The 12,575-nt window shown below is 56.2% G+C and overlaps 1 protein-coding gene across 5 annotated transcripts in view; it reads left to right on the top strand.

Moving 5' to 3' along the window:
- Positions 1-12,575, top strand: part of ARHGAP23 (Rho GTPase activating protein 23) — an 81,423-nt gene that overhangs the window by 17,908 nt on the left and 50,940 nt on the right. For 2 of the 5 annotated variants that reach the window (XM_049702702.1, XM_049702701.1), the window contains exon 1: positions 10,563-10,586. The exons of 2 other annotated variants lie outside the window; for them this stretch is intronic. In XM_049702702.1, coding sequence (XP_049558659.1) covers positions 10,578-10,586 — 9 coding nt within the window. In that variant the 5' untranslated portion in view covers positions 10,563-10,577. Of the gene's footprint in view, positions 1-10,562; positions 10,587-11,373; positions 11,954-12,575 lie in introns of those variants that run through there. One more of the 5 variants, XM_033410860.2, reaches the window with a different exon arrangement.

Below are 12,575 nucleotides of genomic sequence, written 5' to 3'. Positions count from 1 at the left end.
CAGCAGCAGAGCCTTACCAGGACCTTGACAGAACAGGGTGAGAGGCCTCCAGAGGCTGCACATATCAGTGCGACTTCAGCCAAGGGGTGACCCGAAGGACCGCTTGGGAACCGCGGCTACCCGGGTGGAAGCCGCTGTGAGCTGGGGCCCCGCGCGGGTCTAGTGCCCCTTAGCACCACCTTCCCGGAAGGACAGAGACCCACCAATCAGATAAGCCAGCTGCTTTCTATTTGCATGTCATCTGCATGACCACACCTCTTCGCTCCTGCCACTCAGCCTCCGCCTCCAAGAGTGCCCCCTGGGCTTCCGCCCCATTTCAGGACCCTCTGCAGGGCTGGCGTGGGAGGGCTGGGCTGGGGGGCTGCGGGGCGTGAGGGGCAGACCTGGGCGGCCAGCCTGGCCGCCCTATTCATAGCTCAGGGGCTGGCGTAGTTCGCATATTTGGCGTTACTCACGTCTGGCTGGCCCGCGGCTGCCACCCCTCCTTGCTCCTCCCTCCCTCTTCCTTCCTCCTCTCTTCACTCTTCCCTCTGTCTCCTCTCCCACCTTCGATCTCCACCAATTTTCCTGAAATCTAGGGTTGGCCGAACCCACAGGAGGAAACTGAGGCCTAGGGAGGGGGAGTGTCTTTCGGCCGGGCCTCCAGGGAGAAACTGGTAGTAATGAGGCGTATAATGAGGTGGCTGAGAGCCTGGGCTCTGCCAGCAGACAGACCTGAGCTTGAATCTGAGCTGCCGCTAGCTGTGGCACCCCGGCAAGTTCCTTAGCTTGCAGTCCGGGAAGCTTTTCAGAAACAGTCAAGCTGAGACCTCGAGGATAAGGGATCAGTTAAGGGAAGGTGGGGGAGGGAGAGAGACAAATGTTATATTCCAGGGAGAGGGAACTGTGGATGTGGTGGACCAGCCCTGAGTGGACAAGGGCTTGGCCAGCTGAGGTGAAGGGACAGCGGACCCTACAAAAGAGATGAAGCAGCTTCCCTTTTCTCCCCACCCCTTACTCCCTTATTCCAGCACCCCCCACTTTCTGGATCTGGTTCCTACTGAGGAGGGAGCAGGGAATACAGAAAGATGGACAAAGATGCGAAGCAGCCTCTGCCCCAGGTAGACCTTTCCTGGGGGCAGGGGGTTTGCCAACCATCTGCTTTCTCTGAGGAGAAGCTCATTCATTCCTGTACATTCAGAAGCAGTGTGCCGAGCACCCAATCTGTGCCAGGTGCCATGCCAGGAGCTGTGGATTTGACTGCCAGCAAAGCAGACATGGTTCCAGCCTTCCAGAACTCACAGCCCCAGGGGGGAGATGTTGGTCAAAATAACCTCATAAATATACAGGCACCATCTCGAGAGTGCTGTGAGAGGGTGCAAAGGGACCTGACCTGGTCTGGGGGCCAGAGGAGGTGTCTCTGGGGAGTGACTTTTTTGCTGAGAACTGCAGGGTGGGTAGGAGTTAATTAGGGTGTGGGTTGGTGAGGCAGGGAGGGAGCCAGGGAAGAGAGAACAGCATTCCAGAAACAGCATGTGCAAAGGACCTGAGGCTGGAAGGCTGCCTGGTCCGCAAAGGAAATGGAAGGAGGCCAGGGTAACTGGAGCACAGAGAAAGGGGGTGTGGTGGGCATGGAACCCAGAGGCACGTCCCACAGGGCCTGGTGGTCATAGTATTAAAACAATTAGTCTGGACTGTAAGGGGCCAGAGGAGTGATGGAGACTTGGGGTGGAGTGGACATGGTGAAGTGGGTGGACTCAGGAGATATTTGGGAAGCAGAGTCCACTCTGATGGGTGGGATGTAGGGCTGGGGCCATAACCCCTCCCATTTACTGGTTCCCAGAATGCTTTCCTAGCAACTTTGTCAGGCTGCTATCCCTAGCTTCATTTTGTAGTTGAAGAAATAAGAAAACCTGTGTGACCTTGAGGTCAAACAGCCAGAAAAGGACTAGGGCCAATACCATTGGCAAGTGTGACCCTTTCTCTAGATCAGCTTTTCTCGATGCTGGGCCAGTGGTCTCTCTCTCACCAGCCTTCTATCCCCCACCCCTAGGCGCCCTGTGGGTTAGCTCAGCATTCCCTACCTAGCACCAGACTGGGTGGGGGACCCAAGAGGCCAAGGTGGTGTGTGGGTGTGTGTCACACTTATCCCAAGAGGCTGCTCTGCTGTTAAATGAGGTAATGCATGGGAAGTGTGCCTGGCATATAGTGAGGGTTCAACAAATGTTAGTTACTGCTGTGGCCGTTACAATGTCCCCAAATGCAGAGCCAGGCACATGGTAAGGGGGAGGATCTGGGGCCGAAGGCGTTGCTGCCTGGCCTCTTCTGACCACAGAGCCCAGCACAGAAATCATCTCAGCTCCCTCACAGGCAGGAGCCAGGGGAGGTTGTTTGTCCCTGCAGAGCCACCATCCATCCCTTCCACCCTTCCAGCTGCCTCTGCGGCATCATGGGCTGGATTAGGGAGAGGTTCAACTCTTAGGCAGGGTGAAGGGATAACCTGGGCAGGTTGAGCAGGGCCTGGGGTGATGGGGGGGGTGGTTTCAGGGGTGGAGCTGAGAACCTCTCCCTGCAGGGAGCCCCATGTGCCCTTGGGGAGACTTTGGGGATCTGCTGAGACCTGCCTTGGGAGGGGATGACGTCTCAGCTTGACTTGGACTGAGCGATCCCCTGGAAGAAACCAGTAGGTGCATTTGTTGCCTCTGCCCAGGTGGTCAGATAACAGGAAGCATTTCCAGAGAGAGGTGTGGGGGACAATAGGAAGAGCCATGGCCAGAGTTCTCCCCCAGTCTCCTCTGAAATGAGCTGTTCAGTGTGGAGTCAAAGAATGGATACGATGATTTTGGAGAAGAGTCATTGCAGGCATTTTCTGGCCTTCAGGAATGACTGTCCCTAACATGATCTTGTCTGAAAAAGGGCTCTGGCCTCTCTCCAGGACTCCTTGACCAACTAAAGTGAGACCCTTCCCACAGTTGCTCTGTCCTTCTGCAGAAGACCCTGCTCCTCTGTACGAGATGGGGAGGGTGACCCTGGGGCCTGGTTGGGGGCCTGGAGAGTGCAGTGGGGGAGGTGGGGTGGAAGGAATGAGGGCACCCTGCCCACTCTGGGCTGTGAGGGAGCTAAGTGTGCCAGACCTGGGCCACCAGGGGGCTCTCCCGCACACGGGACCTGCCTGCGTCCCTGACAAGACTGCATCCTTCAGCGTTCAGGCATGGTTTTCTTGGACCGTGTGCACGAGAGAGCACGCAAGAACGGGGTCTTGCCTCTATGTGCACACCCTGGTATGTGTGTATATGTTACGGGTGGTGTGTAAGCGTATGTAGACTTGGGAAAGACGTGTGTGCTGGGGGGAGTGTCAGGCCTCAGGGGGTCAGGAACCCCATACTTAGCCTGGCTTTTGCTAGAAAAACTCTTCCAAGGTTCTGACACCTTGGAACGTGGCCTCTCCAGGGGCTGTGCGTCCATCAGTCCAGCCTCCGATAGATGGTAGGTCCTCGTCAATGCCAAGGACCTACTCTGTGGGAGGTTCAGACTCCCCTGGAGGCCTGAGAGCTCCCCTTGTGCTCGGTCTACTAGGGCCTCAAAGATGACAGCAGGGGTTCTGAGAAGGCACAATGGACGGGGTGGGAGGGAAAGGTCCTCCCGGCAGGAGGTACCCAGCTGTCCTGGGCAGTCTCTGTGGGCAGGGCCTGCTCCTGGGGCCCATTGGAAGACCCATTCATTTGTTCCATCTTCTTTCAACGATATATATTTTTTTCATTTGAATTCTGACTTTGCCATTTTTTTTGGTGTGTGGCAAAATATACATAACTCAGAATTTATCATTTCTAAGTGTAGAGTTCAGTGGCATTAAGTACACTCACATCGTTGTGCAACCCTCACCATCACATGCCTCCAAAGCTTTTTTTTTTTTTTAATTTATTTATTTCTGGCTGCATTGGGTCCTTGTTGCTGCGCGCGGGCTCCCTCCAGCTGTGGCGAGCGGGAGCCACTCTTCGCCGCCGCCGCCGCCGCTGTGCGCGGGCCTCTCTCTGTGGTGGCCTCTCTCGCTGCAGAGCACGGGCTCCAGACGCGCAGGCTTCAGTAGTTGTGGCTCGCGGGCTACAGAGCGCAGGCCCAGCAGTCGTGGCGCATGGGCCCAGTTGCTCCGCGGCATGTGGGATCCTCCCGGACCAGGGCTCGAACCTGTGTCCCCTGCATTGGCAGGCGGATTCTTAACCACTGTGCCACCAGGGAAGCCCCTCCAGAGCTTTTTCCATCTTCCCAAACTGGAACTCTGTACCCACTAAACCATAACTTACATTCCCCTTTCCCGCAGCCTTTGGCAACCACCGTTCTATTTACTGTCTCTATGAATCTAGGTATCACATATAAGTAGAATCATAAAATACTTGCCTTTTTGTGTCTGGCTTATTTCCCTTAGCATAATGTCTTCAAGGTTCATCCATGTCGTAGCATGTGTCAGAGTTTGAAGACAAAATTCCACTGTATGTTTGTGCCACATTTTGTTTATCTAATTCATCTGTCGTTGGGCATTTGGGTTGTTTCCACCTTTTGGCTTTTATGAATAATGCTGCTATGAACATCATTGTACAAATATCTGAGTCCCTGCTTTCTCTTCTTTTGGGTACATGGCCAGATGTGGAATTGCTGGATCATATTGTAATTTGATGTTTAATTTTTTGAGTAACCACCATACTGTTTTCCACCATTTTGCATTTCTACCAGCAAGACATAAGAGTTCCAATTCCTCCACATTCTCGCCATCAGCAAATAATTTTTGAGAGCCTACTATGGACAAAGCACTCTAGCGGTACAAATACATTTCTTTACTTTTTTAAAAAAGCTTATTTATTTATTTTTGGCTGCGTTGGGTCTTCGTTGCTGCGTTGGGGCTTTCTCTAGTTGCGATGACAGGGGCTACTCATTGTGGCGGCTTCTCTTGTTGCGGAGCACGGGATCTAGGCATGCGGGCTTCAGTAGTTGTGGCCCATGTGCTCAGCTGCTTCATGGCATGTGGGATCCTCCCGGGCCAGGGTTCGAACCCGTGTCCCCTACATTGGCAGGAGGATTTTTAACCACGGCACCACCAGGGAAGCCCACAAATACATTTCTGAAAATTTAGTAGCTATTGTCCTTAGGAAGCTCTCAGTCTAATGTGGGAGACTCAGGCCAGGCCCTTGAGCAGTCTCCAATCTGAGGAGGAAAGACACAGGCCATGACCTCTGGGAGACTCTGGACTAAGATGGGGCAAAAACAACAAAAACAACAATCCTGCTCTCAGGGAGCCCAATCTGATGGAGGAAGCATAACTTCTTCCTTTTGGGGTGTCCCCAGACAGGCCCAGAGACCAGAATGGATACGTGGAGGGCATGCCTTGAGACAGTCAAGGGGCTGATGAGTGTCGTAAATCAGGGGCTGGAGAGGGCTTGTGGTGGGCCCTAGCCCACGCTGGCCCACGGTTGCCTGGGCGATGGCCCCACTGTTTACTTTGTGGCTGGCTCCAGACTCACCGTTTTCTGCAAGTACTCATTTCCCACCATGAGGAAAGCTACTCATCTTTAGTTTCTCCTCCCTCTGGTGTCCCTGAGGAGGGAACTGGTTCTCTTGCTAGGAGGGGGCCCTGCCAGCCTGGCACCTTTGCCATCCTCCTTGTCTGCTGGGAGCAGGTTCCATCCTGGGGTCTCATGTCGCCCGCCCCTTCCTCACTCCCAAATGGCCTACTGACAGGGCTCTGGGCCTGCCGAAGTTCTGCTATGGAAGGGGGGCTCCCGATGATTCCTCCCTGCTTATTAGGGGGAGGTGGGGCACATAGGGGCCTGTAGGGGGTAGGCAGTGAGAGGTGGTGGTGATGACCTCATGAGTAGGTTCGCCTGGGTTTGTACAGACCTCCTTGAGTGTCTGCATGTGTCACTGTCTTTGTGTACGTGTGGCTGAGTTGTCTGCATGTCTGAATGTGAGTGTGGTTGGGTGTGTGAGAGTGTGACTATTCAAAAGACAATAAAAACATCTTGCATTGACCTTGAGGGCATTATGCTAAGTGAAATGAGGCAGAGAAAGACAAATACCTTATGTATGCTCTCACTTATATGTGAATCTAAAAAGAACCCCCAAACAAAACCCCCCCAGACCCCAAGCTCACAGATACAGAGAACAGACTGGTGGTTGCCAGAGTGGCGGGGATGTGGGGTGAAATGGGTGAAGGGAGTCAAAAAGTACAAACTTCCAGTCATAAAATAAATAAGTCCTGGGGCTGTAATGTACAGCATGGCAGCTATAGTTAATAATCGAGTATTGCATGTTTGAAAGTTGCTAAGAGGATAGATCTTAAAAGATCTCATCACGAGAAAAAATTTCTGTAACTAAGTATGGTGACAGATGTTTAACTAGACTTATTGTGGAGATCATTTCAATATATACATAAACATCCAACCATGCTGTACACCTGAAACTAATATAACGTTACATGTCAATTATACCTCAATAAAAATTTTTTTAAAAAAGAAAACAAACAAAAGTTTGCATTTATTGAACCCCTATTATATGCTCAAGACTTTCTTTAATTGACTTAATTCTCCTAAGAACCTATGAGGTGGAACTTAGTGTCATTCCCATTTTATTGGTGAGGAACTGAGGCTCAAAGAGGTTAAATAACTCACCCAAGGTCTCACAGCCAGAAAGGGATAGGGATAGGACTCAGTCCCAGAAGTCCTGGATTCCAGAGGACCCTGGAGCCCACGTGCTAACCCCTGAGCCGTACTGCCACCAGAAGAACTAGGGGATTCTGTGCTGCTTGGGACTGTGTTGGTCCCTCCTTGATTTCTGGCATCACGAGTGCTTCCTCCTCCCTTTTCTCTCACCCGCCCCTCCCCCAGCCTTCCTTGGCTTGGGCCCAGTTTCAGGGTGGGAGAGGAGTGTCGCAACACCCTCACTCAGGGCAAGACTGGCCCTGGATGGGGAAAGCACGGGGTCTGGAGAGACCCTCTGAATCACCCGCTGCCCGCAGGCTAGACCGAGTGTGGGGTTCCCAGGTTCCCGGTGACGCGGGGTTATCTGCACATTGAGGGTGTTGGGGAGACCCGGGCCTGCCTGGCCGGCTCATCCGCTTGGCCTGTTGGGGCACGTCGGGACTGCACACAAGTGGTGCTGGGAAGCAGGCATCTGAGTGGGGCAGGAGGGTGGAGGAGGAAGGAGGGGGCGGCTGCCCTTGAATGAGGAGAGACTGGGGCAGGGGTCAGAGGCCCAGGCATGGGCAGGGCGGGCATGCCTTGGGTATCGCATTGCCTACATGCCTGGGATGAACGGGCTGGCAGGGGATTTGCTCCGTCTGTGTGTGAGGTTGTGCGTGTGGGGTGTCCCAGTCTGATAGTGTGCGATGGGTGTATGGAAGCAGTCGGAGCTTTAGAAATGCCGGATGATTCTCTTGGGTTGGGGGCATTGTTTGTCCTGTGGTTTGAAGGCTGCATTCTGGGAGGAGGCACACAGCAAGCAGAGGAAGGAAATGCAGGCGAATTGACCCTGGGACCCCTCTCTCTCACTTCCTGAGCCACACGCCCTTCAGCAGTATCAGTTTCCCTCCTTCTCCTATCACCTGACCCTTGGGCTGCAGGATGCTTCCCTGTTCCCCAGTTTCTGGCTGTCAGGCTGGCGCCTGCAGCCTTCTGCTCCTCCAGCTCAGCCCACTCTCTGCTTCAAAGGCTTACCTGGGAGGCCCCTAACCCCGCTCTCAAACAAACTGTCCGCTCCCAGAGAGAAGAGGCCCTGAACCCCTGACACAGGGGCTCCTTTGGTATGTGTATGGGGGTCTCCCTTGGTGGGGCTGAAGGCAGCTGGCTTGGGCCTGGATCTGGAATTGGGGACCCCTGAAGACCTCAGGAGCTAGGACAACACTAGTAGAACGGTAAGCGCCCTGAGGGTAAGGTCTACACTCATCTTGTTTTTCTAAGGTGTCCCAGCCCCCAGCACAGCCCCTGGCCCACAGCAGGCACTCAAGTCGTGGTTCTTGAATACATAAATGAGAGGATAATGGAAAGAGATCTGAGTTAGGGGTTAGAACCCTGGGATGGTCCCACCTTAGTAAAAGCAAGCCTTGAACCAGTCACTTGTCCTCTTTGAGTCTCAGTTTCTGCATCTGAAAAACGGGTATAAAAACAATCTCAAATATTCAACTCTTAGGGTAAGGGTCAAATGAGATAAAGTGAAAGTGCTTTCAAACAGTAAAGGATGATAATCTCACGTGGAGAGAGGAAGACCGGATGCCCTCCCTTTGGGGGTGTAGTCCCCAAGCCCTCCGCAGGGGACCTTCAGGAAGATAAGGTTGAATGGATTTTGCAAGCTGGTCAAACTAGAGGATTGATGGGAGGGACTGCTCAGCGGGGTAATTCCTGATTTGGGGGGAGGAAGCTGGCGAGGGTGTAGGGGAGGAGGACTCACACCAGGCAGGAAGGCCTGGAATAGAATCTCAGCTACGCCTGGTATTTCCCAGCCCTTGGCCCCCTCCCCCACTGCACTCTGGGGCCCACCCCACATTCCTTTCCCAAAGGAAATGGGGGAGGGGGCCGAGAGGCTCCCCAGGCCTGGAAGATCATCTATTCAAACTATGTATAAGTTTCTAGGCCCTGCGGTGTGTACCTTGCTCCTGACAGGCCTGTGGAGAAAGCTGGGGTGGAGTGGGTGGGGTGGGGAAGGTGTGGGTTTGTGTTGGAGGAGGCTGTTGCCTCCTTCTGGGGGCCCTGTTGCCCCTGCCAGACTAGAGGGCAGGAGATGGGCGTCACAGATGGCTTCTCGTTTCCCAGGTCTCTGCTGCCCTGAATACAGAAACCCCGCGCTGCTTCTCCACCTCGCCTCCCCCTGCAGCCCTCAGAGCCAGCCCTCAGAACCCTTAGCAGTTTCGAGGGAGGGCGGGAGTCGATTCTTTTTTTTTTAAATGAATTTATTTATTTTATTTTTGCTGCGCGTGGGCTTTTTCTAGTTGCGGTGAGCAGGGGCTACGCTTCGTTGAGGTGTGCGGGCTTCACATTGCGGTGGCTTCTCTTGTTGCGGAGCACGGGCTCTAGGTGCACAGGCTTCAGTAGTTGTGGCTCACGGGCTTAATTGCTCCGTGGCATGTGGGATCTTCCCTGACCAGGGCTCGAACCTGTGTCCCCTGCATTGGCAGGCGGATTCTTAACCACTGTGCCACCAGGGAAGCCCCAGGGAGGTTGATTCTTGATCCAGATATACACAGCAGCACCTGTTGGCCATGAGAGGCTCCATGGGGCATGAGACGGGAGAGTGAGTCTTATTTCCTCAGAACCAGGGACTGGACTTGCAGCAAGAGGAAAGGAAGCTAGGCAGCTGGGGGGACTAACTGGCTGCCTGCTGGGAAAGCGGGTCAGACTCTGAGTCAGGACATCCCTGTGGTCATTGCCCTCCATTCGGGGCGGCAGAGTCTGACATGGCTGAGGACGTTCTCGGTGGTGCTTCCAGCTGGTCTGAGGCCCTGGTCTTTGGAGGGCGTGACAAAGGCAGGAATGATCCTGACCCAGAAGCCTCGGTTTTCTAGTGATGGGGGCGGGGGAGGTGCTGATGGAGATGCCAGGAGTCCTGCTACCCCTGACCGCGGTCCTTTCCCACTCTGTCCCAAGCCCTCCTGACTCAGCGCTGGTGGCAGCCTCGCTCTTCCCTTCCGGCTTCCGCCAGGGTGGGGGTGGGGGTCCAGCTCCTGCACAGGGGGCCCAGCAAGCGGCAAACAGGAAACAGGAGAACAAAACCGCTCCCTGGCCCCCACACGCCTCACCCTCACCCTTCCTCCACCCCCCACCCCCGCTCCTGCCCACCCCCATGGTCCTCTATTTCTCTTCCTTCTCCCCTTGGTTTCCCTTCCTCTCTGTGCCCCTCTTTCTCTCTCCTCTACCTCCCCCCACAGGATCCTCCATCCTGGCCTGTCCTTGCTGGGGACAGCAGGTGACGGGACGAGGGAGGGAAGGGGGAGCTGACTCTTATGCCTGGTTCTCCCTTCTGCTGGCTTCCCCCCCAAGGGCCCAACCCTATGACTCTTCCCCCCCCACCCCCCGACTCCTAGATTTGGGAGCAGGGTTGGGCTGGATCTGCTCCCCTCTGCCCCCAGCCTCCCTTACCTGGATGCTGGCTAGATATACCTATATTTATTTATATTTATATATATTTATATTTATAGGTATTTTTATATATAGGTATTTTATATATAGGTATTTTATATATATATATATTTTATATATATTTTTATATTTATATATAGCTATATAAATAATATACCTATATTTAGGTATAAGACCCGAAGTTGGAATGAGGGTCTCCGGACTTGGAGTCCCAGCGCTGCCCCAATGAGCTGGGTGCTCTTGGGCTTCTGTTGTTTTCCGAAAACTAGGTCAGGGCAGTGGCCCCAGGCCCCGGGGAGTGGCTGTGCGGGGGGAGCCCACGGTGGACAGTCAAGTGGGATAGAAATGGGGGTGGCCATGACACGCCTACTAGCCAAGGCCTCTGTCGGCCCCACCCGGGAAGGGGCCTGGGAAGAGAGAGAGCCAGGAAGGGGCGGAGGGCAGGGTCTGCCGTGGACTGGGGCTTCCTGTCTGACTCACATGCTAGGGGTGAGGTGGGGGCCAGCTTGGAGCCCATTGTCAGCTTGTGGTGGCCCCTCTGGGTAGAGCATGATGGGCAGGGAGTCCTGGGGAAAAGGGTCCGTCACACGCTCCCACAGGTGGTGGTGGGAAGGGTATAACGTGACTCTGAGGTGGGGTGATTATGAGAGAGCGCTGCTGTCTGAGCAGGGCAGTGTGTGTGTGTGTGTGTGTGTGTGTGTGTGTGAGACCTGAGGGGGCACGGCAGCAATGCATGGAGTGGGTGTGCTGGGTAGTGTGTGCACGTCCTCTAGGTGTGTGCCTTCGTGGGGTTTGTGGGTCTCTCTGGGGGGTGTGTGTGGAATGTATGGGTGGGCAGGTGGGGGTCTGGTGTGCTTTCCGGGGCACAGTGGGTATGCTTGCAAATGTGTCTCTGTGGGGTGTGTGGGCCATCGTACCCATGGGAGGGTGTTCAGTGTGTGTGCGCATACAGAAGGATGGCCACGTGCAATGTTTATATGAGGGGAATAGTGTGTGTGTGTTTGTGTGTGTAGGGTATGTGGACAGAGGGGGAGTGAGTGACTGTGTGTGTGTCGGGGAGGGTGTGGGCTGTCTAGATGTGTGTGTGGTGCGGGTCTGTAAAGGTGGGTTGGGTGTGTGTTGACATGTGTACGCGTGGGAATGTGTATTTCTCTGGGGCACCGGCAGCTGGTTGAGCTTTGGACTGGAAGGAGTATAAGCAAGCGTGCGCCGGCAGGTACAGTAAGTTTTTGTGTGAGTGGGGTGTGTGTGTGTGACTGCGGGGGCTCTGTGCAGGCCTTCTCGTGTGTGGGGGGTGTGAGTGTGTGGGATGGGGCGGCCGCGCACAGGGGCCGCCCCGGAGGGGGAGGCGTCTGCCCTGCGAGACTCGCCGGCGTGTCCGGGCTCAGGCGCCCTCGGCCAGGAGGCGCGGGAGGCGCGGAGCTGCTGCAGCCGTCCTGCCGCCGTCCGCGCGGGCCGGCCGTCCCCTCGGGGCCCCAGGGCTCCGGGCCCGTGGCTCCGGGGGACGGGCGGGGACCCCTGGGGCCCGCCCGCCGCCGCCGCCGCCGCCGCCCGGGGGGCCGAGGACGCCGCCCGCCGGGCGCCGAAGAGCGGCCGCCGGCCCCCGCGCAGCGCGCCAGTCTCCGGAAGCCCGGCACACGGCGCGCTGGGGCCGGGGCGGCGGCCGGGCCCGGGGGCCCCCGCCGGCCGCGGCGCTCGTGGGCAGCGCTGTGTGGCGCGTGGAGCGCGCGGGGGCCGGGGGCTGGCGCTGGGAGCGCGCCGTCGGCGTGGACTGCAGCGCCCCGGAGCCGCGCTGCCTCTGGCTGCCCTGCCTCAGCCACAGCGACCGCCGCGCGCCCGGGCGGCGCCCGGCCAGGGTGAGCGCCTCGGGGGCCAGCGGGGTCGGAGGCAGGGGCAGGGGTCCGGGCAGGCCTCGCCCCGGCGGGTGGGACCGGGCCACCAACTCCCTGCGTTCCTTGAGCTGTGTGCGCCCTGCGCTTGGGAACCGATCCCCTCCGGAGTGGAGAGTGAGTGAGAAGCTGGAGAGATGTAGGTGAGGGCGGCAGGCTCGTGGCTGAGAGCTTTTCCAGCGGTGCCGGATTACAGCCCTGAGTCTGCTGGTGGCCTCCAGTGGGCTCAAGCCTCTTGGTTTATAGGCGGTGGAAGAATGAAAGGGACCAGGGTTGTTTGAAGAGATGCCAGGACATGGAATCCTGCAGAGTTTGGGCTGGCAGTGACCCTGAGTCAGAACCATGCAGGGGTACCCTAATGAAGCAGGAGGGGCATCACTCTGCCGTCTCCCTGGTAGGGGACCTGGGCGCAGACACACAAGGGTTTTCAAGTGAGCCAGGGAGGCTGAGGTGGCAGAATGGGCCCCAGCAGGTAATGAGTGATCTCAGGGTGAGGACTGACAGGGCTGGAGAGGGGGGTGGGGACCTGGGGATCGACCAGGCTGGTAGGGCGTGAGTCACAGTGGGCGCCATGCCCAGCATGAAAGCT

Source organism: Orcinus orca, chromosome 19 (genome assembly GCF_937001465.1).
Source record: "Orcinus orca chromosome 19, mOrcOrc1.1, whole genome shotgun sequence".
NCBI lineage: Eukaryota > Metazoa > Chordata > Mammalia > Artiodactyla > Delphinidae > Orcinus > Orcinus orca.
Note: the sequence above shows the minus strand (reverse complement) of the source record. Positions and strands in the feature narration are given on the sequence as shown.